This window comes from Acinonyx jubatus, chromosome X, assembly GCF_027475565.1.
Source record: "Acinonyx jubatus isolate Ajub_Pintada_27869175 chromosome X, VMU_Ajub_asm_v1.0, whole genome shotgun sequence".
NCBI lineage: Eukaryota > Metazoa > Chordata > Mammalia > Carnivora > Felidae > Acinonyx > Acinonyx jubatus.
In genome coordinates this window covers 57,481,527-57,507,495 of record NC_069389.1, presented here as the reverse complement: position 1 = coordinate 57,507,495, position 25,969 = coordinate 57,481,527, and the positions used below count along the sequence as shown (strand labels likewise).

The window sequence follows — 25,969 nt, the reverse complement described above, 5'->3', positions numbered from 1 at the left end:
ATTATTTCAGCCCACTGGAACTGGGAGCTGGGAGTTGTATTTTCTGCTCAGACTTCTGGCTCCTGCTTCCAGTTTCTGGCATACTCTGGTTCTGACTCACTCACCTCTCTTTGTTCTCTGTTATTATTAGGATAGTTAAGCCCAAAGTAGCCTCCATGGAGGAGATGGCCACCTTCCACACTGATGCCTATCTGCAGCATCTCCAGAAGGTCAGCCAAGAAGGAGATGACGATCATCCAGACTCCGTAGAATACGGGCTAGGTAAAGTCATTACTGGGCAGTGATGGGAGGTAGACAACCTCCACCTATAAATTGTAACTACTTATTTTACAACTTGCATGAAAGTCTTTATTTTTTAATTAAAAACTAATGTGTTAACCACAATATTAATCTCTTAGCTTAAACACGTATCTCACTTAACAAGCAAACCATATGAGTTGAGCAAAACCAAATGACGAATTAGACGGAGGAAAATCTTTTAGTTGCTTAGGCCCAATAGCAGTGCCCACATTGGGTCTGGCTGTTAAAACTTGAGTACATGTTTATGTTGTGGATAAGTTTTCAACCCTATTTCACATTAAACAGCTGTATTTTTTTAAACTGTAGGTGGCCAATGGGATAGTCTAGAGAAATAGCATGGTTTAGTAGAACTCTGGTCTGGGAGATAGTCAAGGGACCTGGGTCCCAGACCTGGCTCTGTATGACCAAGATAAGCTATATCACCTCTCAGGACTCTGTTTCTCCATCTGTAGGGTGTGACTAGCTAATCTTGAAGATTTAGCCTTTCTAGGTCCAATGCTTTAAAAAAATTATTTCCCCAACATTGGAGATGTTTGCTTCTCATTTGGAAGCTGATGTTACCACAGGAGCTTTTTGGTGAGATATGTTGTTGTCACATCTCAAGCTATTCCTCCTAATAGAGTTCCAGACCCAGACTTCGAATGTGTGGAGGTGGGACCTTCCTCCTACACCCCCAATCAGTGCTCAGGACACTAGCTGGGTGTCCTACAATTCGACTCTGACACTATCTGCCTGGAGATAGCATCAGATCCCACAGGTTAAGGACTCAGTACCACAACACTGCTCTACTCTTTAGATACCAATCGCAAGCCCAGGTTGTTACCTGTGCTTCTGACTGGCCATAAATCAGACATCCCCACAATCCCCTCTTTGGGTTTAATTTTCTAGAGCAGTGCACAGAACTCAGGGAACCCATTTAATCACTAGATTACTAGTTGCTTACAAAAGGATATGTATAACTCAGAATGGCCAGATGGAAGAGATGCATAGGGCAAGGTATGATGAGAGGATGTGGAGCTTCCATGCACTCTCCAGGCATACCAGTCTCCCCACATCTCCATGTGTTCACCAAACCAGAAGCTCTCCCAGCCCTCCTTTTGGGTTTTAGGAGGCTCCGTTACATAGGCATGACTGATTAGATCATTGACCAATTGGTGATTGAACTCAATCTCCAGCCCCTTCCTCTCTCAGGAGGTCAGGGGATAGGACTGGTAGTTCCAACCTTCAATCACCTGATTTGCTCCACTGGCTACCAACCTCCATCCTTAGGTGTGATCCACAGGTCACCTCATTAGTATCACAAAGACATCTTTATTGCTCTCATTGTTCAGGAAATTCCAACAGTTTTAGGAGCTCTGTGTCAGAAATGGAAATGAAGATCATGTATAAATATTTCTTATTATATAAACCACAGTATCACACCTCCTCTTTCTCCAATCCATCTTTTAACAAACTCTTCTGATGTTTGCCCAAAGGTTATGACTGTCCAGCCACTGAAGGGATATTTGACTACGCAGCAGCTGTAGGAGGGGCTACAATCACAGCTGCCCAATGCCTGATTGATGGAATGTGCAAAGTAGCAATTAACTGGTCCGGAGGGTGGCATCATGCAAAGAAGTAAGAAAATGACCTTTCTGCTTTCTGCCTCTTTCCTTGAGTCAGTTTCTCAGTTATGTAAACTCTTATGCTTATTGTATCAGCATTTATTGGGAGACTTGTGTATGCATATAGCACTTTACCAGGCATCCTGAAGAGATACAAGTGAAATAGAAGAAGATAGGACAATATAATGGAAACCACACCATTGAAAGGCAGGATGCCTGGCCTCTATGCCTAGTTTTTCTACAAACTTGGCTAACTGACCTGGAAAGATTAACCTCTCTAAGCCTCAGTTTTTCCATCAGGAAAATGGGCAGGGCAAAGGATATAACTAGACAATCTCTACATTTCTTTCCAGCTTTTTGGAAATTCCCCTCACTTCAAGGGACTTATGCTCTAGAAACACTAACAAAATTAGAATAATTAGGGAGCAATATCAATTTTTTACCCACTGAATATATGTATGAGCTGAAGAGATTTAGCAGTATGGAGAAATTAATCGGAAGTCTTGGAAGAGGTGAATTTTAGAACTAGTTCTGAAAGAAGTGGCAAACGGATTTTCAAACAGGTGGAAAATTAATGAGAATAGATTTAAAACAAAATGCTGAAGAATCAAGAAGGAAGCTCATGCTACCATCTCTAGGGATAGTGGCAACCAACTGAGAGAGTTCAGTGTCACTCTAAGGAGAAAGGGCTTCTGAAACAGCTGTTCTCAGGTGCATACTGTTGGCCATGACTTTGATACTCCTTGGTGCTCTGAAGTCCAGAGAAAATGGCACTTTGGTTTTCAGAATAAAACTGAGTACAACCTCATCAGATGAAGATTAAGATACTAGTATGGAATTCATTTCATCAAATCGGCAGATTTTCTGTGTGACCAAGGAAGTCCTTGAGAAAATTTACTACTAGAATCTACTACTGAGGTGATGGCGCTAAGAGAACCAGTGTTTAATAAGGAGTTTTACATGGCCTTAAAAACAAAGAGAAACAGCTTACCTTTTGTTAGCTTTTGCTCTATTAAAAATTTTCAAAATAAAGACAGTGATTCCTAGGACAAAAAAAAAAAAAATGACCCTCCTTTAAACCACACATGAAAGGCAGAGTCGGCGGGGGGGGGGGGGGGGGGGGAACCCAGCCTCTCTGAACCAACGACCTCTATTCGAATCCTCTTGTGCTTAGCAAGTTGGGAAGAAAAGTAATGTGGTTTCGTGGAAAATGCCTGATCCTGTGAATTAGATCTAGTTTCTGCATGTGGCACTGGAGGATCTTATACATTGAGTTTTTTATAATTTTTTGAATTTTTTTAATATTTATTTTTGAGAGTCAGAGACAGAGTATGAGCGGAGTATGGGCAGAGACAGAAGGAGACCCAGAATCTGAAATAGGCTCCAAGCTCTGAGCTGTCAGCACACAGCCTGGCATAGGGCTTGAACCCACAAACTGTGAGATCATGACCTGAGCCAAAGTCGGACGCTTAACTGACTGAGCCACCCGGGCACCCCAGATCTTATGTATTTAAATTCAGGGCCTGGATCCATTTCTAGTGGAATACCCAGATACCTGCCACTTGTCACTGTTTTGCTTTGAAATGAAGCATACTCAATCTAGAGCCAATCATGGCTGCTTCTGGGCTACATGTAGGTGGGTATTATCTTAACTGTTTCAGACAGCTTTCAGATGATCCTACCTGGAAACAGACACTGTGGTGAATAGAAATTACAGAGAGTCTCTAGGGATTGCCCCAATTCTGGTCCAAATTCTAGGGGGTTCTTGGCACCTCTGGAACATCTCTGCAAATGGCCTACAGGCATGTAGCCCACCAACTTACATCTAGCAAGCATTATCTATTTTAACCACAATATTTGTTTAAACTTTTCCATCCCCAAATACTTGTATGGATTCAGACATGCCATTTATTCATGCAGCATGCACTGATTAAGCACCTACTATATGCCAAGCATGTGTTTATCATCACTAATAAGCAGAGATATAAAAATTGAAGCATGGTATATTTTTCCCTGAGCAATTTTGAAAACAAATCTTCAAAATATCCTTGTTCTGGCATGGTTACAGTGAAACTGGTACACTCTTTTTGAAAGCTTTGGAAATAAGTGTTTAAAAGAGTGGGGAAAATGTTCACACCTGTTGACCCAGTAATATCATTCTTAGCAGTCTATTGTAAGGAAATAAAACCAATCCTGCCCTCAAGAAATTGATACCTTAAGAGGTAAGACAGCAAATAATTGCATTCAGAAACTAAAAAACAGTGATTTTCAAAGACAATTCTTCAAAAGAAGAATGATGAGGGACTAATGCTATTAGATATTAAACATACAAAACTAGAATAATGAAAACATGGTACCACTGGTATAAGATTAGACAGATGATATTACGGTATGCTCTCCAAAGAGACTTTTACATATAAGAATTCAGTCTATTATAAAAGATGCTTTGCAAGTGAATAGGAGTGGAAAGGATTGTTCAGTAAATGATGTTGTGACAGCTGGTAGCATTTATACCCTCATCTCCTGTAATAAACTAAAAGAAGTGGCAGCTAGATTGAAGAGTTAAATATAAAAAATCAAATTAAAAAAACTAGAATGAATGGATATTTATCAGGCTTCTGAAGGGGAATAGATTTTCTAAGCTTAGGAAGTAATAGAAAAAATTCCCAAAGGAAAAGATCAACAAATTTAGATATATAAAATTTTAAAACCAAAATAATTTTTAGAAGTTTTGTGGTCATTTAAAAAATAAGATTTAAACACAGACTAAAAAGGCATATTTGACAAAAATATGACAGAATGTGACAGGTTTATATTTTCTAAGTAAGGCAGTTATACAGTATGAAGTATAAGAAATATGGGCAAAGAGCACAAATAGAAAATTTACAAAGGTGTTTAAGAACAACTGGAAAACATGGGGCAATGTTCATCACTACTGATCAAAGAAATGCAAATTTAAACAACTAAGTAGCCTCTCTTTAAGCCAGAATTGAAAAATATGGTACTTATTTGGCTGGTAATAGTGTTTCAGCCCCTTAAAGTAATTTGGTAGCTAATGTGTATTAATGCCCTTTATCTACCTTAGGGATAAGGACTGATGTCCTTTAATCCTACTACTGAGAATATTTCCAGAAAAAATAATGCAAAATATGCAAAAAAACTATTTGCATGGAAGCCTTTATCAGTGTTACTTATGAAACAAAAAAATTAGAAATAATGTGAATATGTAGTAATAAGAAAATGGTGAATCTACTCCATAGAATATTATGCTATTTTTTAAATGATGATTATGAAGACTATAGAGCATTTCAGAAAAATACTTATGTGTTAATAAAAAATCAGGTTTTAAAATTGTATGCACACTGCAATTACAACTTTATAGAACATACACATATTAAAAAAAACAGTGGGAATAATAATAGTGGCTATATTAGGGTGGCAGAATTATTGATGATTTTTAAAAATGTGTTTCTTTAGTTTGCAAAATTTCTGGAAAGAGATTTTATTACTTTTGCAGCTAAAATATTACCAAAATAAAAAGATGCAAAGAAAGTTACAGCAAATATTACAGATGTTTAAATTCTTTATTCTAATTGATTTTTTTTTTAGTTTATTTATTTGCTTTTGAGATAGAAAGGGAGAGTGAGAGAAAGAACGAGTCGGGGAGGGGCAGAAAGAAAGGAAAGAGAATCCCAAGCAGGCTCCACGCTGTCAGTGCAGAGCCCAACATAGGGCTCAATCTCACCAACCATGAGGTCATGGCTTAGCCGAAACCAAGTGTCAGATGCTTAACCGACTGAGCCACACAGGCGCCCTTGTAATTGATTTTTTAAAATGCTAAAATTTAGATAAATGGACAAAAGACATGAACAATTCACAAAAGAGGAAACAAATAGTAAATAAACATGAATAAATATTTAGCATCACTGATAATTATGGGAAGAGAGATTGAAATATAGTATATACATGTATACATTTTTCTCCTCCCAGATTTGAGCTGAAGGAAGAAAGATTTTTTACCTCATATATCTATAACCCTTGGTAATCTAACCTAAGGAAATAAGCCAATCCAAAATATGGAAAAGCTGTGTGTATGAAGATGGTCATTTCTCTCTTATAGCCAAAAAAGAGGAGGGAGACCTGAATATCCAACAACAGCAGAATGGTTAAGTTTTATACTGTAACATATCCACTTGATGGGCTATTATGTAACCATTAACAAATGGTGGTTAGGATGACTATATAACAAAAAAAGTGCATATTGGGGTGCCTGGGTGGCTCAGTCAGTTGAGCATCTGACTTCGGCTTAGGTCATGATCTCACGGTTGGTGAGTTCAAGCCTCAAGTCGGGCTCTACTCTGACGTGTGGAGCCTGCTTGGGATTCTCTCTCTCTCCCTCTCTGTCTGCTCCTGCCCCGCTCTCACACTCCTCTCTCTCTTTCCCTCCCTCCCTCCCTCCCTCTCAAATAAAATACAACTTTAAAAAACAGTGCATATTGTATAATGTTGGCTTTGTTTTTAAAGGGCAGGTAGCTATAACATTGTACATTCACTCTGATTAGTCATGTAAAAAAATAGATGCTTATGAAAAAAACATTTTTTTCTTCTTAGAAGGAAATACAACAAAATGATACTGGTGACTTTGTGAGGATGATGATACTGTGAAAGATATAGATATATATATAGATACACACATACATACATACACACGTATACATGTATCTTTTTTCTGTTTCCTATATCTTCTCTAATGTGTATTTTATCAGCAGAACTTTTTATAGTAAAAACTGCTTGGAACAAGGTGGGAAGCAGTTACAGTACAGACACAATATGACCAGTGTATGCTCCAGTTATGTGCAGGGTGGTGGAGTGTACAGAAGAAGGAGAAGGAGTTTGCCTTCCTATCGTCAGCAAGGATGGAGATTTCCAAGCAGAGGGAACAATAAAAACAGGGCAGTGGAAAGTATGGGGCATTTGGAGAATTGCAAGTAGTTAAATGTGGCCAGAATGTGAGGGCAAATAGAGCAAGACCAGACTGTAAAGGTTTTGTAAGCTATGCTGAGGAGTTGGACTTTTTTCTCGAGCCAGTGGGGATTTACTGAAGAATTTTAGAGAGGGTGGCAATGTGCTGATTGGATCTGAGGGAACTGAGGCTAGAGAGGAGAAGGCCATTGCAATTATTCATTTAACAAACTTTTATTAAGCTCCTGCTGTATTCCAGATGATGAGGAAACAAAGAGTTATACAGGAGGTTCTTATTACTCGAGGGTACTTGGTACCAGACAGAAGGCCACTTAGTGAACCCATTTAAAAGGGGGACTAAACCATCAACTGACAAATGGATAAAGAAGATGTGGTTTATATATATAATGGAATACTACTTGGCAGTGAGAAAGAATGAAATCTGGCCATTTGCAGCAACATGGATGGAACTGGAGGGCATTATGCTAAGTGAAATAAACCAGGCAGAGAAAGACAGATACCATATGTTTTCACTCATATGTGGATCTTGAGAAACTTAACAGAAGACCATGGGGGAGGGGAAGGGGAGAAACAAAAAGTTACAGAGAAGGAGGGAGGCAAACCATAAAAGACTCTTAAGGACTGAGAACAAACTAAGGGTAGATGGGGGTTGGGGGAGAGGGGAAAGTGGGTGATGGGCAGGGATGAGGGCACTTGTTGGGATGAGCACTGGGTGTTGTATGGAAACCAATTTGCAATAAATTATATTTTAAAAATAAAAGGAGGACTAAAATTTTAGAGTAAATAATGGAGCGGGCAGGGCTTGATTAGTACACTAACTTGAATAATTAAAAACTGTTAAAATTCGTTTGTGTCTTAATAGAATTGAATGCTATGTAATTCTTACAACAAACAAAGAATGCATTGAGGATTGATTGCTTTTGTTTGGGCCTAATTTTTCAAACAAAAGTGTGCAACATTTCAAGATGGTACATTTGACTTTCTGTGAGATTTTTGCAGCACAGTCGTTAAGAGGGTTGATTTTGCCAAAAATGTTCAAGGGCTTTTCCAGTTTTTCTGAGGGCTTCTCCTTAATCATTTGGTATTCAAATCACTTTCTTTTGAACAACTTTTAAAATCATTATCCTTAGTTATTTTTCTCCTCTTCATCTGTAAACTGGTCTACAGATCCTGGTTGTCAGTTTTGTGTGTTAACTTCATGATATCTTGCATATTTTTATAAGATTTGTAATTCTACTTTGTGATAGATTTGTAGTGAATTGCTCACTGATATATATGACAATCCATAAAAAACATAGTGATTGAACAGATGGATAGAGATAGGTACTAGTGTTTAAACGAGTAGGTTGTTTGAATGGAGACTGACAAAAGTGGTCAGTTCATTAGCAAATGCCTTCATGCTATGACAGCTTGTGTATCCCTAGGAAACCTCAAAACCTTGATACTTCTGGGGCTAAGGCAATAAATTCTCAGTAATAAGAACTTTCTGTATCAGCAAAAGTCTAGTGCAGTGTTTTTTAAACTGAGAGTTGCAGTTCACTAACAGAACATTGTATCAGTTTAGTGGGCTGCAGCCAGCATGTTTTGATCCCAAGGTGGATTTCATGAAACTTGTTCTAGTATATGTGTATGTATTTGTGTGTACTAGGCCACAATGTAAAATGTCAAGTCACTGTGGAGTGAAATGACTGTGAACTTTGAAATAAGACTTAGGTGCAAATCCAGGCCACACCATGTACTGGCTATGTGTGTAACTTTGGGGTTATTCCAGAAACAGCATGTGCAGGGACAGAGATGCATGAAGGCTGAGGGAACTTCCAAGTCTGTAATTAAAGCTGGAACTCCTGTAGGTAAGTGACTGTAAGAAAGGTAGGAGAGGTATAAAGGGTCCTTATATGCCAAGCTACATAGTTTGAACTTAATCCTTCAGATCAGTGGTTCTTGACCTGTTTTGGTCATGGACCCTCTGAAAATCTGATGAAAACTATGTATACTGTCTACTGTGTAGAAAAGTGCACATACACAAATTTTTCCTTGTAATTTCAGAAAGTATAAGACTCTCTTAAAGCCCTTGTCTGGATGGATGGATCCCTGGTTAAGAACCCTGGCTTTGGACAATGAAAAATCACTGAAGAAAGCTTTATCCAGGAGTAGGTAACATGATCAGATTTGCATTTTAGGGATCTGATTCTAGCAAGTCAGCAGGTAAACTGGTGGAGAGTTGGGGGAGGATGTTGATAGAGAAATTGATTAGGACTTTACTGTAATAATCTACCCAAAAGGAAGTGAAAGCAGTGGTGATGAGCATAGAAGAGCAAATAAATTCAGGAGCCATTTAGTAGCTAGAAGAGATAGGAATGGTAAGCAATTTAATATAAATGATAAGGAAGGAGTGATCTAGATTTCTTGTGCAGATGACTGAGTAAATTTTGTTACCATTAACCAAGAAGAGTAAGAGATGAGAGCTGATGTGGTTATGGAGCATGTAATCAGAGATGTCTCCTAGAGAGCTGGTAACAGGGTCCAGCCCAGTAATTTTGAGCCTCTATTGTACATATGAAATACCTGGGGGTCTTGATAAAATGCAGAACTGGTTCAGGAGGTCTGGGATGAAACTTGGGAATCTGCATTTCTAACAAGCTCTCAGATGATACTAAATGCTGCCAATCTGTGGACCATACTTGGAATAGCAAGATGCTAGAGCTCAGGAAAGCTATCTTCACTGAAAATACAGATTTGGGCATCAACAGCGTGATCGGTGGTAATTAAAACTAAGAAAATAGATAAAAATCACCTGAGAGGCATCTTTAATACAGAAAAACAAAACGAAACAAATACTGAGCCTTGTGGAATGCCAGTGTTTACAGGACAAGTAGAAGAAGATAGGCTTACAAAGGAATCTGGAGAAGAAATGTTCAAAAAGATAGGAAGAGAATCAGAAAAGACTTACCAGAGAAATCAAAAGTGAAAATTGAGAAGACCAGGTTGGAGAGTAGTGTCTGCCACCAGAGCAAAAATTGATTCTTGTGAGTGGGGGAAAACAAAAAACTTAGATGTTACATGGTTTATGATGTGCAGTATATCTGTGATATTAAAATTTTATAGAGTGGTCAATTAAGACAACTTATCTAAAAAGGCTCCTTGGATTAGGAAATGATAATGAGCAAATGATTGAGAAATAGTGCTGTAAAGAAGTAAAATAAGATTGGTCAGTAGGGAGGTTATGGCGAAGAAGACTTCAAAGGATGCAAAGGAGTGTGCCAGGGAGACAAGAAGGTGAACAGCATTCAGAAAGCCACAATCGCCTTTGTAAAAGCAGAGTGATGTAAAATAGCTTGGTGGATTTGGGAAACTACACACTGCCCTGTAGTGTTGGAGGTGTTAAAGTACCAAGTGGATAATGGCAGAAGGTGAGGTAGAAAAGTAGGAAATGGGTTATGAAAGGCTTCATGAATATCTGAATCCCCCAAATGAAAAATGTAGATATCTAGTTCTCTCTCAGAGATCTTGATTGGGTAGGTTTGGAGTAGTGTGTCAGAACCTACAACTTCCAAACTTTAGGAGTGATTCTGATGTGCATACTTTGAGAAACTCTGTAGTAGGAAATGGGGGGGGGGGCACTGCAAAATTATGTGAGGAAGTAACGTGAGATCTGTATTTTAGGAAACTAACTCTGTAGTCATAGAGGATGGAAGGATTGAAGGAGGTGTTGACTGGAGGTAGGGAGACTGAATAGGGCACAAGCAAGTCCTCCCAATGACAAGTGATGAAGACCTGATCTAAGGCAGAGTAGTGAGATTGTGGGATGGAGAATGGTGAAGGCTGACTTGAGACAGCTTTAAGAGATAAAATCAAGTATTAATGATTAGTGGATATGAGTGGAGAGGAAAGAGGAGGAAGATAACTCAAGTTGCTGGCTTCCTTGAGCGGAGTCCCAGAGAAAGCAGGATATTGATAACAATAGCCAATGTGTTGAGCTACATGCTAGATGCTACCTTACCTGAATTTTGTCTCATATATTCTCATAGTTCTCATATATTCTCATATTAAGAAGCAGATGTTGTTATTTTCTCTCTTTTACCCATTTGGAGTACAAAGAGGTTAAACAACTTGCTCAAGCTTGGTAAGTGATCACATTGTTATTCAAACCCAGGCAGCCTGATTTTTCCAACCTGTGTACTTAACCCTTGTAAACCTCAATAAACAAGAATAGGTGTTGGTGTGCAGCAAAGGTAATAGCCAGGGAAAGTGGATACTCCAATTTGGAGATGGAGGTGGAAGCTAAAAATAGAAACAGAAGTGTTGCCAGTATATAAAGTGGTGGTGCAAACCATGAAAATGGACAGGATTACCTAGGGAAAAGGCAGAGAGTCAGGAGAAAAAGAAAGTAGAGCCTAGAGCCCCAGGAAACAGCAACTTGTAACGGGCAAGTATAAGAAGAGGCCCCAGTGAATTCAGCCAAAAAGCGACAATCAGGGCCAGCCAGATAATCAAAATAGAAAGGGACCATGGAATCCCATGGGAGCAGAGGAGTTTAAAGAAGCAAAAAGCTCTCAGCAGTGCCACGTGCTATGGAGGGGTCAATCCAGAGAAGTACTAAAATGTCAGTCATATTTGGCAAGTAACATAGTCACTAATGATTTTGGTAAGATAACATCCTGGAGAGGGATGGGAATACAAAATGTTGAAGGGTGAGCAGGAACTAAAGCAATGGACAGGAAAGGAACATAAACTGTCCAAAGGTTTGAATGGAAAGAAAGGAAAGAGGAGGGCAATGGTCAAGGGAAAGTGAGGCTTGAGGGGTGCTTGTTGGGTTTGCTCTAAAAGATTTAATAATATGTATGGGCTGAAAGGGAAATACTGGAAATATGAGAAGGATAAGAAATGGAGCAAAGTCTCAGAGAAGGCAGGAGAGGATGGGGTGAGTGGCTTTGGGAGGAGGAGAACCACCACTTGTGAAGCCAGAGCAAAAGAAGGGAAGGAGGGTGTTACAGACAATTGAGTGGGTTGCCTGCTAGTGAACTGAAGAGTGCCTGCCCAATGACCAACACTCTCTGTAAAACAACTCTTGCTCTCTTCTATCACTTCCTCACAGGCTGCTTTGAATCCTTTGATTCTGCTTTTTGTAATCAGACTCTTAGGAAGTCATCTTGTCGCATCTAGATTCCCTTAAATGGGACTCACCCTGTCCATGTAAACATGTGCTAGGAGATATTAAAACCCAACGCAGAACAGTGATTCCTAACCTCCAGAATTGTCTGGAGATATCTTATTTGTCCACTTTGACTGGCTGTTCCTCATTCTTGCCTTCTGGTGTCTCTTAACCTATTTGACTCTGCATCTCAGCTCCCAATATTTTCCTTTATCCTGTTCTGATAATCCATTTAAGACCTACATCTCTAGCTCAATGATGCATTTCGTCCTCCCACACTCCTGTTTATGTCCTCTTGTCCAATAACATTTCTGCCTACCACATGGCAACACCGGATCTTTGCCAGCTGGGCCCCCTCTGTCCTGCTTCCCTGTGAGAAGAGACAGAGATATATCCTAGAATGCTGTTGGTTTCTGGTACTTCCACCTGGGGGGCAGCAAATGGTAGAGCCATGAAACTTCCTTGTGTCTTGGCAAGCTCTACAAGATTGTAGAACTAGACCTCTAGCTCTTAAGTACTACCCACCTGGAAATTATGATCAAAGGCACTAGAGCTGTATTATCAAGGCCTCCAGTTCCTTATGCATGGAGTGAATGACAGTGGATTGCATTACAGTTTCCTCAAAGGGCTGTATGCAGAGTAGAACTTGTTAACTGAGTGGCCAGCCCCATTCCTGTATCTGTACTTCCTGCCCTCCAACCTTTACAAACAGATAACTACATGAAAATGGAGGCCTGGATTCTCTTTATACCCATTCAATGCTGGCACCTGGAGAACAGACACATCACCAGACAAAAGAGACATGCCTTTACTGTAGTAGCCCAGATCATTCTTGCAATATGTGCCCAACCTGTAAGGCACCAGCCCTTCCATCAGAAGACTGCCCAGCCAGGCAGCAAAGTAGGAACCAGCTAAGACATGCTTTGTTCCTATGGCATCACCACCCCTAGCCTCTAGGGGATGAGATGTGTTCTTATACTTCCTTTAGAACTGGGGAGGACCATACATCACAGTAGTTCAGTGCTGTCCAGGGAATCCCAGGTCCCTCAATTACTAGCTGTAAAACTTCTGTGCCTCAGTGTCCTCATTTGTAAATTGGATGTAATAATTTAAGTTATCTACCTTATAGGGCTATAAGGATTAAATCTAATAATAATTACATTAAAAAGCTTAGCAAAGAACCTGGCACATAGCATTTGATAAAAGTCACTTATTATATCTGGACTGGGTTATACTCAGGGGGTCCTAGGTAGCCTCTCAGAAAAGTCCCTGGTCCAGCAGGTCCCACTACCTATCCAGCTGAAGTCAGCCCTGGTACTGTTTGTCCCCCACTGCACTTACACTTCCCCTTTGCCTATAAGCTGCTCTTGACAGATTAGACTATTCACTCTTGCCTTCAAGACTCATGTCTTTTGCTTTGTCAGACTTTTACTGCCAGGATTCCCTATACCCCTACCCCTCCCAAACATCACATAGAATTCTCTGTTCAACTAAACCTTTACACTGCTAGGTCCAACCCATACCCATAAGACAAATGAAGATATTCTCTACTGAGAGACAGAGAGACTGTGCCTGATTGGGAAATTGACTGTACACTAGTGCCAATACCCAGGACTTTTCCTTTAATACCAAAGGAGCAGATGTTCTCCCAGTCTAAAATCAAGGCCTTCTATAATATAAAAACTTTGGACAGCAACTGACTGCAGGTTTCATCAGATCCTCCAGTTCTTCTGCATTGGCCTTGAGACACTTTCTGAAAATAAAAAGCAGAGAATATTTTCTGTCAAGATTATTTCAGCCTCAGTGTATTCACTATTCAAAATCCTTTCTGTTAACCTGGAACCTCCCAATTTAATTCCATAAGTCTCTATTATCCACAGAGCTGTCTATACCTTAGGGGCACCAAGAACCTCATCTAGATTAAGAAAAGTAATGTATGGAACTTCCTGTGTGGTGCTCCTGCCTTCTTCAAGCAAATGAGATCACACACCACCTCTTAGAATAGTTATTTACCTGATCAATAGTTTGATAAATTTATTTAATGTGATGTCACAGAATCTCCAAGCTACATGGTAATGGGATGTTAGTAGTACTGTCTCCAGGCCAAGCCCTGAAGTGTGAATGTTGTGTTTCTGGATAAGATGTAAGCCTTTCTGAAATGAAGGCAATTTGGTCCCAGACACAAAAATGACCTTCCTGTAGCTGAAGGCCTTCTACCCCAGCCTTGGCCTGTACCATTGACTAATGCCTTCAGCATCCATGTACAAGGATGTGGATGGAGTGGGAGGGTGATAGGTTGGGGTTGTTGTCCTGTTACAGGAGGACCTGAGTACTTTCATCTCTGCCCCCGCGCCCACATCTCCAGGAAGTTGGCCCGAACCAAGGTTAATTACCCCAAGTGGGAATAAGAGCTCTTAGTGATCAAGGCCACTTTCAAGATAATGAGACACTTCCTTTTAGAAGGACAGACAGTTTGTGATCATGAGCTCAAACAATTATAGCCTAGAGCAGCCAAGGCAGACTCGTAAACTCAACCCATACCAGGTAAAGTAGACCCTTCCCAAAACACCCATCCTATTTCAGAATTCAGAATACCAACAGGCAGTAGAAATGGGTTTCAGCCCAAGAAAGTCATAGCCATTTACCCCAGCCACAGCATAGGGAGCAGGCAGATGCATGTGTACAACATAAAGATTCGGGCCCATTCCAGGGCAGCCCAGAGGTTTATGTTGTTCCGAGATGCCCCATGCTATTATGATCAGGGTTTGCCTGTGCTCATGGGTACCACTCCAACAGGCCAACACAGCCCATTCAAACTTTGCACATAATCTCACGGATTTTGTTTCATACTGTGTTCTGTAGACCACTTGCATCTTAATCCTAAAATGAAGATTCGTGAATCACACCCTCTAAGGGTGCAGCCCAAGAATATTCACTTTTTGCCACTGCCTCCCTGGGTAATTCTGATGCCCAGCACAGTTTGAGAACTCCTGGTCTAAAGGTTTTTCTAGTTGCCCCATTCTGACCTAACCACTAATAATCACTGTAGTTGAGGTAAAAACAGACCAAGGTAACCTTCAGGCTCTTGGGACATTGTCCCAGTGAACTTCAGTACAGATTTTCCAACCTCCCACATCTGTAACACCTTCTTACTAGTGGTGGGTCCCTCTTCGCCTGTTACCTCAATTCACGCCAGCCATTGCTGCCCATACATCTAAAAGGTCTTCTACTTTCACGGGTTCCATGGCCATCTGCTCCCCAACCACAGCCTCCAGTTCATACACTAGTTTTGGAGAATGCCATGCAAAATCATCCTCGGCCACATTTGCCTCTCCACCATACCACTACCAGCAGACAACCTGCCAGGCCATATGGATTAACCATGTTCTGGTGGGGGTGGAGGAGGGCAGCACTACTTCTGTACTTCCAATACATAATACAATTGGCCCTCTGGGCCAACCTCCTCAGAATTCTCTTCTAATGCACTACAACTCCTCTATCCAACTCCTCTATCCAGACCTCTTCTCTTCCTGGCATTTAGCCTACTGTTGCCTTGGAACCATTGACATCGCTGAGCCTGGTCAGTACCTTGCTGACCAAGTATGGACTACCCAAGTACACATTCAATTAGCCTTCACCATAAAACATGGCATAGAAGTTAAGAGCAGGGATTCTGAAGTCACACTGCCTGGATTTGAATCTCAGCACTACCACTTTTTCTATGTGACCTTGAACAGCTTGCTTAAACTTTATGTCCCTTGATTTCCTTACCTATGAAATGGAGATAATAATAGTACCTACCTCACAAAGCAGTTGTATTACATGAAGTGATATCAGTTGTATTACATGAAGTGATATGTGTAAAACACACAGAATAATGCCTGGCACATAGAAAAACTATTTACTGCGGGCTCTGGGCTGACGGCTCAGAGCCTGGAGCCTGCTTCGGATTCTGTCTCCCTCTCTTTCTGCCCCTCCCCCACTCATGTTCTGTCTCTCTCTGCCTCTCAAAAACAAAGAAATGTAATAATAAAAAAAATTTTAGAAAAAGTGTTTGCTGTTGAGTAGTGTATGAATTACACTAACTGGATCATTCAGGTGTGAGACACCAGTTAGATTTTCTTTTGGCACAGCCCTGTCTGCCCATGCCAAAAATTGAAGGACTCTTACCTAGCAACCTCTGAGGTGAAATTTAGTCGTCTTCCCATAGACCTTCTATATCAGCAAGCAGTTTTTAGAATCTTGTGCCCTTGCTACTTCATGATCACTCATCCAAGTATTTTGCCACTCATCACTTGTCTATGCTGTACCCTGCAGTTAGCCTCAGCAATCTAGGGCTTGGAGACCAGTTTCATCTTGCAAGAGGCGCTAGCTTTCCAGCAACATCATGATTGTCCAACTGCCTGATTCACTACAAGGTTGTTGATCAGGAGATAGTTGGGAGGACCACCCATCAGCATGTTGATCTTATAAGCCTATTATAGGCATGCTTTCCTAGCTGAACCTTAGCATTCTCTCTTAAATGTAACTCTGGTGTTTGTTTTCAGGTCCAGGTACCAGGACTGCAAGTAAATTGCACTCTTATGCCCTGCCCTTTGCCTCCACCTCTACCTCCTGACCCCAGATCAGTTCACCCTTCTACGCAATCTCATTAATAAAGAAAAAGAACAGACTGTTATGCTCAGAGACCAGGGAAGAGATCTTAAAAGTGTGACTGAAGGTAGTGACAGTGGTTGTAAAAAGGAAGGAAAGCACTTGAGAGTGATTTTAGAGGCATAACAGACAGAACTTGGTGATCCATTGGCTATTGGGGATAAGGAGAAGGGACAAAACATTGCATTGGTTCCTTGTTTCAATCAGAGTAAAAGCTAGGGTCCTTACTCTACCCTACAAAGCCCTGCACCTTCCTTCCTTCTCCCCTCTTCCTCCTGTAAAACTGTTTTCTTCCTTTCCTTGCTGTTTTCTGGCCACTGGACTTCTCATATCTCTTGAACCTACCAGGCATATTCCCACCTCTTGGTCTTTCCCCTTGCTGTTCCTACTGCCTGAAATACTCTTCTCCCAGCTAGTGCCCCTTCATCTCCTTCAAGTCTTTGCTGAATAATCACTGTCTCAATAAGACTCCCTGGCCATGTTTTAAGATTTGCATTGCAAAAAAGCTTCCCATTGCCCTTACACTGTGTGATTGTTGTCCATACTATTAATCATCAAAAAATTATTTAATTTACTTATTATTTATGTCTGTCTTTTCCCACCAGAATATAACTTTATTTTTATTATTAATTTTATATTTATATGAAATAAACTTTGTAGGAGGTAGGGATTTTTATCTCTTTTGTTCATTACTATAGCTCACTGCCTACAACTCTACTTGGCACATAGTAAACCCTCAAAAAAATTTTGTTGGGTGAATAATCAAGTGTGAAAATTGGAATGGATGGGCAGGAGATGACTGAGAAACATTAATTCCCAGCTGTTTGGAGGTGTGTCCTTCATACTACCAGTTGACTTATTGAGTGTCAAAATGTTTGGAAAATTAAAAATTATTAAGTTGGAAAGATGAGTTAATTCCTTCTCAACGTAGGCTCTCAATAAATACTTGTTGAATGAATCAATGATAATATCTTAACAGATTTTATGAAATTATCAGAACCAGGACAATGATAGAGTTAGAAAGAAAGGGAGGGAGGGAGGGAGGAGATTCTACACCGCAGTCAGAAGTTTAAGTGTTCATAAAGTCGAATAAGCAGTCAGTACGTCAGAGTTCCAGCATATTCAACATGACCAAAAACTGTGGGCTTATATAAGCTTTGCATTTTAGCCAAGGGACCACTAGAGGGCATGCAAGGCTAAATCAAGGATGTTTTCTGCTTGATGAGATTCTCTTTAACGTCATCCATTGTTTCTATTTATTGATCTGATGTTCATCTAAACTGTTTCATCAGTTCTAAGTGTTCTGCGGAGCTAATTTTTTCATCATCTCAGCATCTGTCTCATAATCATTCTTCAATAAATATTTATAATTTGAATGAAAGAATGAATATTTAGAGTCAAGAGATTTTCACCTTGAAATTTGTGTTTGACTAATTAACTGTGGTCAGTATTTCCATTAGGAAACTATCCTTCAGAGTTCATAACCTGGCTGATAAATATAGCATCCATGATTCTTGGTGCTTAAAGAATCCTTAGACAAGAGAAGGGCAAGAGTCCGACTTGGCATTTATGTGCTTTATTTGTGTAAACAATAGTGTTAGGTAACAGTGCACATTGTAGTGCCTGAGCTAAGAGCCACTAATGACCCTGGCTGCCTCTGCTCTGATACCAGCTCCTCCCTCTTTCAAGAGAGGCTGGCAGCTGATGAAGGATGCTGGTTGCCTGGGCTGGCCCTGACCCTCCAGAATTGTTAGCTGGAATTCTGCAAATGGAGATTTCACTGCTTTTGAAACGTGCTGTCCACAGTGTGTTTGAGAGCTATAGGGTTGTCTGGGATGAAGAAAGTTAAACAGGTTTTGCTAATTGTCTTGATTTTCCATTGTTCCTATTGAAATACTCTGAAAGGGTTTTGGGTGCCTGGATTTGCAGCTTTCTGAGCTGGATTACTGTGGAGGTGTGGAGATCTTGTCCTGCTGTCAGCTCATAGCTGATGGCCCTGAGTGCCGTTGATTCAGGCCATTGATGAGCTGCGCCCTCAGTATTAAGTATTTTTCATTGGTGGAGTCATTTCAAATAGCCTAAGAAATATAATCCATGTTTAATAAATTTAATTTTTAGAATAGTTTTAGATTTACAGAAAAATTGAGCAATGGTATATAGTGTTGCCATGTATCCCACACCCAATTTCCCCTATTATTAACATCTTACATGAATATGATATATTTGTTATAATTAATTAATCCATATTGATGCATTATTAACTGCAGTTCATAGTTTACTCAGATTTCCTATTTTTTTTTGTCTAATGTCCTTCTGCCCTAGAATCCCATCTAGTATACCATTACATTTAAGCTGTCTCCTTATGTTCCTCCAGGCTGTGACATTTTCTCAGATTTTCCTTATTTTGATAACCTTGACGTTTTGAGAAGAAGGTATTTTATGTATTTTAAGGTGTTTTCCAGTCTATTTAATGGACTCATCAAGTGAGCCTAAGAAATACAATCCATGTTTATTCCCAGCACCTATTTTTGTAATCTGAACGGTTCCTGAAGCTGGTCCTTGCTAGGAGGACAAGTTGTCTGTAGCACTGGTGATTTTTTCTAATACAGTGTGCACTTAGAGCAAACCTTTTTATTTATTGTCCATAGTCCTAAATCCATTCCGGCATCATCTTTTCTCAGGAAACTTAAATGGAAATTGAAAGCGCAAATTCACAGTATGTATCTAGGACTAATTGCTCTTACTTTTTTTTAATGTTTGTACTATAGTGAGAGATTTCATTTTTAGTTTTACTGCTTAAATATACGAACCAAGAGTTCTGTGGAGGAAAGAGGAAGGAATGTTGGATAGGGTCACATATTGTTCTATAGCTTTACTTTAATTTAATCTTCTACCCCAACCTGTCTTTAATATAAACTGTATTATCACCAAAATAAACTTAGCTTTCCTTTTTTTAAGCATATTTTCAAATATTTAATCCAACTACCCACACAGATTCTTACACAATGATACCACTTAATTTAGTTGGAATGCTAGTAAGCTACATACACTTCCTAGCTGGTCTTTGCTAGAATTTGGCGGATTTTTCTTCTGAGAATCTTTATTTTCCATGCATTTTATGAACTGTCTTTGGAATTCAGTAAAACTGGCTCTTTAAACTCTTCTGGAGACTGGGGGCAAATCAAGGTAAGATTTAAATTGAGAGGGGTGAAAATCACTGATCTTGCCTGATGTACTTTAATATAACTGTAATAATAAATCATACAAGGTAGATTGAGTCAAGAGGTAATTATGGGCTTTATGCCAGACAACTAACAAAACCTCTCAAGAGATTATTACAGTTTCCCTTAGGAAGTATCTTGAAGGTTGTTAAGCTCTTATTAATGTCTTGACCAGGAATCCCTATCTGTGAACTTCCTTTAAGAAAGATATACATCCATAAAAAAAGGTACCTTAATTAACTTCAGAGACTTCTGCTTGCCCTTTAAAACCTATTTCATATAAACAACATCAATATTTGCTAAAAATTTCTCAGAAATGTATGCTAATTATAAGAAACGTAGTGTAGGGTCGCCTGAGTGGCTCAGTCGGTTGAACGTCCGACGCTTGATTTTGGCTCAGGTCATGATCTCATTCCTGGGTTCAAGCCCCACATCAGGCTCTGTGCTGACAGTGTGGAGCCTGCTTGGGATTCTGTCTTTCCCCTCTCTCTGTCCCTTCCCCGCTCACTTGCACTCTTTCTCTCTCAAAATAAATAAACATTTAAAAAGAAAAGAAAAAAGAAATGTAGTGTAAACAGTTGGAATGCAAGCCACTCACATGAAATAGAATTGATCATTGAAGGTAATGGTATTATAAATTATGGAATTTTTAAAACTGTTCAGGTAAATAAGGGGTTTTTCCATCTTATCAGATGGCAACTTTGGGATAGGCTCAATGTTGGATGCAGGTCATGGAGACAAACAATTTATCTGTATTAGTACTCGAGTGCATTTTTGTTTCTGATGAAAGTTGGTTTCTTTGCAGGCAGTATCAGTAGCTAGTTAGCTCAGGCAGTTAGAATACAATGTTAATAAGGACAAGACCTTGATTTTTGTCAGTTGCTTTTTGCTGATTCCAGTGCTATTGGCTGCACCATTTACCTTGGCCAGCCATCTCTTCAAAAGCATATCCTCAGTCACAAGGGAGGCCAAGCTGGGGGGGTTCAGACTGATAAGTGTAAATCTTTCGCACCTTGAAAAAAAAACAATCCCAGACGGCTTTCTCTCAGCGAAGGGCCAATTGTATCATTTCCACTGGTTTGCCTGTGTTGTTATGAGTACCCTAAAATGTAAAACTATATCCATTGCCTTCTTTGTTTTATATTCTATTAGCACAGGGACGTTCTTCATTCCATTGAGCACCAGACTGTGGGGTATATTTTTGGAAGCAAGTGTAGGTGTACCAGAGCCAAAAAAGGTTGGAACAACTGTAGACAAACTGATCTCACTGTTCTTAGAACTGCCGGCACTAGGCATAGAGCCCTTAAAGTGGACTATAAATGTAGAATAGGTAGTTAAAAGAAAGTCCATTATGTGGAACTAATTTCTGGTTTCCCACAGTCAGGTACATGTATTTTGTGTGCATGTTTTATGTGGAGAGAGGCAGGTGTGCAAAAGCTGATTTTTTTAGCTATGTTAAATTAGAATTGGAGTCTTAATGTGAGAAAAGTTATGAATTGGATAATGGGGATAGTGAGTACTTTGAATTTTTTATAAATGCTTTTATTTGAACTCTTTATGATAATATTCCTTTGAAGGAGATGTGTAAGGTAGGAACTTTTTAATAAGTCAAAAACTAAGGCAGAGAGAACCTAGTCTCCTGATTCTTATCCCAGTTTCTATCATTGGAACATGTAAGCCTCTAAGAGGACTTACTGGACATACCTATGAAATCAAATTACAGAAGGATTTTTGGTTTTTCATTCTCCCTCTTTGATAAAGAAAACAATGGCATTATAAATAAACACAGAAACTCTTGATCTGTAAAAGTTATTGAGTCCATTCTCACAAAAGACAGCAACATGAACTGGCTGCAGGAGTAGTAAACAGGGTGTCAGGAAAGGGAGCCCACAGAAGACATCATGACAAGGTTTGGACATTAGGCATGGAAACATCTGATTATATAATATGTTAACCAGTCACAAGCTATAATGGCACAAGCTAGGACCTGTTAGCTCATTTTTCTTTCCCTAGATCATCATGTCCAGCAGAGAGGGAAAGAAAGCTAACGTGTTCTAACAGTGATTTCAGCACTGTCTTAAAGATTAAATATAGGTATGTTCCAATTTAAGAAAACCAGGAAATTTTAAAAAATGCACATTACCAAATGAATAGATACAGGGGTTGAACAGAGAATTCATTTTATAGAAGGAGCCTTCATTACGACAGGATTCATCTACTGAGTTCCTTAAATAAATTTCTTTAGTGAATTCAAGATTTGATTTGCAAAAAGTGTGTTATCATATAACTTTTTAGGGATGTGTCTGCTATAAGGTTTGTCTTAGTATTACTATTTGAAATATATATATATATATATATATATATACATATATATATATAACATGTATATTTATAATACATAGTCTACATACCAACATAAAGATAAATTTCAAAGAATTTTACTTTCCTTATTTTTTGTAGCACCATACAACCTGTGTAGATTTGCATGTAGGTCAAAGCATAAAAACAGTTTGAGTGTTGTCTAGAAAGAATAAGAGACATTAGAGTTAGATGGATAAGAGATATAAAAAGGAAAGAACACTGAAAATTTTGACCATTATCAATTTCTGGGAAAGCCATCTTGCTTTCCATCTCTGGTATACCTCTCATTTCTAACCACTTAGTTGCAATTTTCTCTCCTGCTGATCTCCTGTAACCATTCTGGCTCTTAAACATAGAAATTATCCACAAATGAGGGGTGCCGGGGTGGCTCAGTCATTTGAACATCTGACTCTTGCTTTTTGTCTCATATCATCATCTCACAGTTTGTGAGTTCGAACCTCATGTCAGGCTCCATGCTGACAGCAAGTGCAGAGCCTGCTTGAGATTCTCTCTCCTTCTTTCTCTGTCCCTACCCCACTCCCATGTGCTCACATGCTCGCTTCCTCTCTCTCTCTCTCTCTCTCTCAAAGAAATTTTTTTAAAAAAGAAATTATCTATAAGGGTACAAATAGAATCATTTAATGAAGCTACAACAATAGAAGCACCAATAACACATTCTCCAGAAGGTTAAGAGGTTTTATCAGTTAGTACTGAAAATAAGGGGAAAAGTGCCTTCTTTGAAAGTAAGAGTGTAATTTTGTAGGCACAACCCTGGATCATAAAGGCTATAGGCTTGGATGGGGGTGCTCTTCAATGCCAAAGTTACAGCTAGAAAAACTGCCCTTGTCCTAAACTACTAACAACTATGAAAATTTACAGAAGTTTCAACAATTGCAGCTCTATAAAAAAATGATACACAGAATTATAAAAATTTCAGACCTTCTAGCTATATATATATACCTATATAACATCTCAGACCTTCTAGCTAATTATAGTTAAAAACCCAAAATATATGAACTAAATAAATGTCTAAAGGGCATCTTCCCACATCAGGAAAAGTATCAGCTATTTTCTTTATCCTTTCATGTAACAATAACCATATATCAAGTTCTGAGGCTACCATCTGCTCTACTAGGCAGGTCCCTTGAAAATATGCATTTCAAGACTCGTAACTTCTTTCCATTTCTTTAGATCTTGGACTTCTCTCAACAGTGTTTTGTAGTTTTCAGTATGCAAATCTCGTGCTGCTTTTGTTCATTTCATTCCTAGGTATTTAGTTTTGTTGATACTATCATGTATATGCAGAATTTTTTAAATTTCATTTTTGGATTATTCATTGGTATGGTATAGAAATATAATTGATTTTTATATTTTGATCTTATATCCTACAATCTTGTTAAATTCTTATTGCTTCTAACAGTTTTTTAGTAAAATCCTTGGGATTTTCTATATACAAGATAATGTCATACTGCCCTCATAAGATGAGTTGAGAAGTGTTCCTTCTGTTTGTGTTTTCCAGAAGACATTATAGATAATTGGTATCACTTATTCCTTATATGTTTGGTAGAATTCACCAGTGACATTATCCGGGCCTGGGCTTTTTCTGCAGAAATTAACTTTATTATCCTAAAATACATATGGAATTACAAGGGACCCAACATAACTTAAACAGTCCTGGAAAAGGAGAACAAAGAGGACTTGCACATCCCAATTTTGAAACTTACTACAAAGCTGCAGTAATCAAAACAGTCTGTTACTGGCATAAGGAAAGGCATACAGATCAATTGAATAGAATTGAGAGTTCAGAAATAAACCCATACATCCATAGTCAATTGATATTTGACAAGGATACTAAGACCATTTAATGGAGAAAGAATAGTCTTTTCAATGAGTGGTTCTGGGAGAACTGGATATCCACATGCAAAAGATTGGAATTGGACCTTTACCTCATACCATATATAAAAATTAACTCAAAATAGATCAAAGACCTAAATGTAAGAGATAAACCTCTTAGAAGAAAACTTAGGAGTAAATCTTTGTGACCTTTGATTAGGCAGTAGTTTTGTTTTGTTTTGTTTTGTTTTTGAGGGGGGCAGGGGCAGAAAGAGAGGGAGAGGGAGAGAGAGAATCTTAAGCAGGCTCCAAGCCCAGCATGGAGCCTGATGCAGGGCTCAGTCTCACCACCATGAGATCATGACCTTAGCCCAAACCAAGACCCAGACACTTAGCCAACTGAGCCACCCAGGTGCCTCTAGGCAGTAGTTTCTTAAGATGCAACGCCAAAAGCACAAGTGACAAAAGAAAAACTGAATTGGACTTCATCAAAATTAAAAACAATTATGCTGCAAGTAATATCTTCAAATAAGTAGGACAGCCCATTGAATGTGAGAAAATATTTTCAAATCATATATCTGATAAGGATCTTATATCCAGAATATATGTAAAAAAAAAAAACTTTTACAACTTAGCAATAAAAAGAACAATAACCCAAATGAAATATATACAAAGGATTTGAGTATACATTTCTTGAAAGAAGATATACAAATGGCCAATAAAGACATTAAAAGATATTCAACATCATTAGTCATTAGGGAAATGTAAATCAAATCTACAGTTAGATACCACTTCATACCCACTAGGATGGCTGTCATAAAAAAAAGATGGACAATAGCAAATACTCAAGAAGATATGGAGAAATTGGAACACTTGTACATTGCTGGTGGGAATATAAAATGGCAGTCACTTTGGAAAAACAGTTTGACAGTTCTACATAGTTCAATTTTTTTAATGTTTACTTATTTTTGAGAGAGAGAGAGAAAATGAATGAATGGGGGAGGGGCATAGAGAGAAGGAGACACAGAATCCGAAGCAGGCTTCAGGTTCTGAGCTGTCAGCACAGAGCCGGACATGGGGCTCAAACTGGTGAACCGCGAGATCATGACCTGAGCCAAAGTCGGACACTTAACCAACTGAGCCACCCAGACGCCCTGACAGTTCTACATAGTTAAATATAGACTTAAAAAATATGACCTAGAACTTCTAGGTATATACCTGAGACAATTGAAAATATTTGTCCACACAAAAATTTGTATGCTAATGCTCATTGCAGCATTATTCACCATAGCCAAAGGATAGGGGAAAAAAACAAATGTCCATTAACTGATGAATACAAAGTGTGGTATATCCATACAATGGGATATTGTTTGACAATAAAAAGGAAGAAAAATACTAAGGTTGGCTATAACATGGATGAACCTTGAAAACATGCTAAGTTAAAGAAGCCCGTCACAAAGACCACATAGTATACATTCCATTTGTATGAAATGTCCAGAGTAGGTACATCTGTAGAGACAGAACATAGATTAGTGGTTACCAGGGCCCAGGAGCTCTCAGGAAAAGTGAGGTATGTAGTGACTGCTAATGAGCACAGGACTTCTTTTAGAGGTGAATAAAAATGTTCTACAATTGATTGTGGTGATGGATACACACAACTCTGTGAACATTACTAAAAGCCATTGAATTGTACTACTTAAATAGGTAAATTGTATGGCATGTGATTTATTCATTAAAACTGTTTTTAAAAGGAGGAAGAGAAATAATAATAATAATAACAACAACAACAACAACAATTTTGGGTGAAATAAATCAGACTGAGGAAGATAAATACCATATGATTTCACTCATGCGAAATCTAA

At 39.0% G+C, this 25,969-nt stretch overlaps 1 protein-coding gene across 10 annotated transcripts in view; it reads left to right on the top strand.

The window, feature by feature from the left end:
- The window catches only part of HDAC8 (histone deacetylase 8), a 221,122-nt gene that overhangs the window by 3,834 nt on the left and 191,319 nt on the right, over window positions 1–25,969 (top strand). For 9 of the 10 annotated variants that reach the window (XM_053202488.1, XM_027053672.2, XM_027053676.2 and 6 more), the window contains exons 3-4: window positions 131–261; window positions 1,776–1,917. In XM_053202488.1, coding sequence (XP_053058463.1) covers window positions 131–261; window positions 1,776–1,917 — 273 coding nt within the window. Of the gene's footprint in view, window positions 1–130; window positions 262–1,775; window positions 1,918–8,933; window positions 9,042–25,969 lie in introns of all 10 variants that reach the window. The other variant, XM_027053673.2, reaches the window with a different exon arrangement.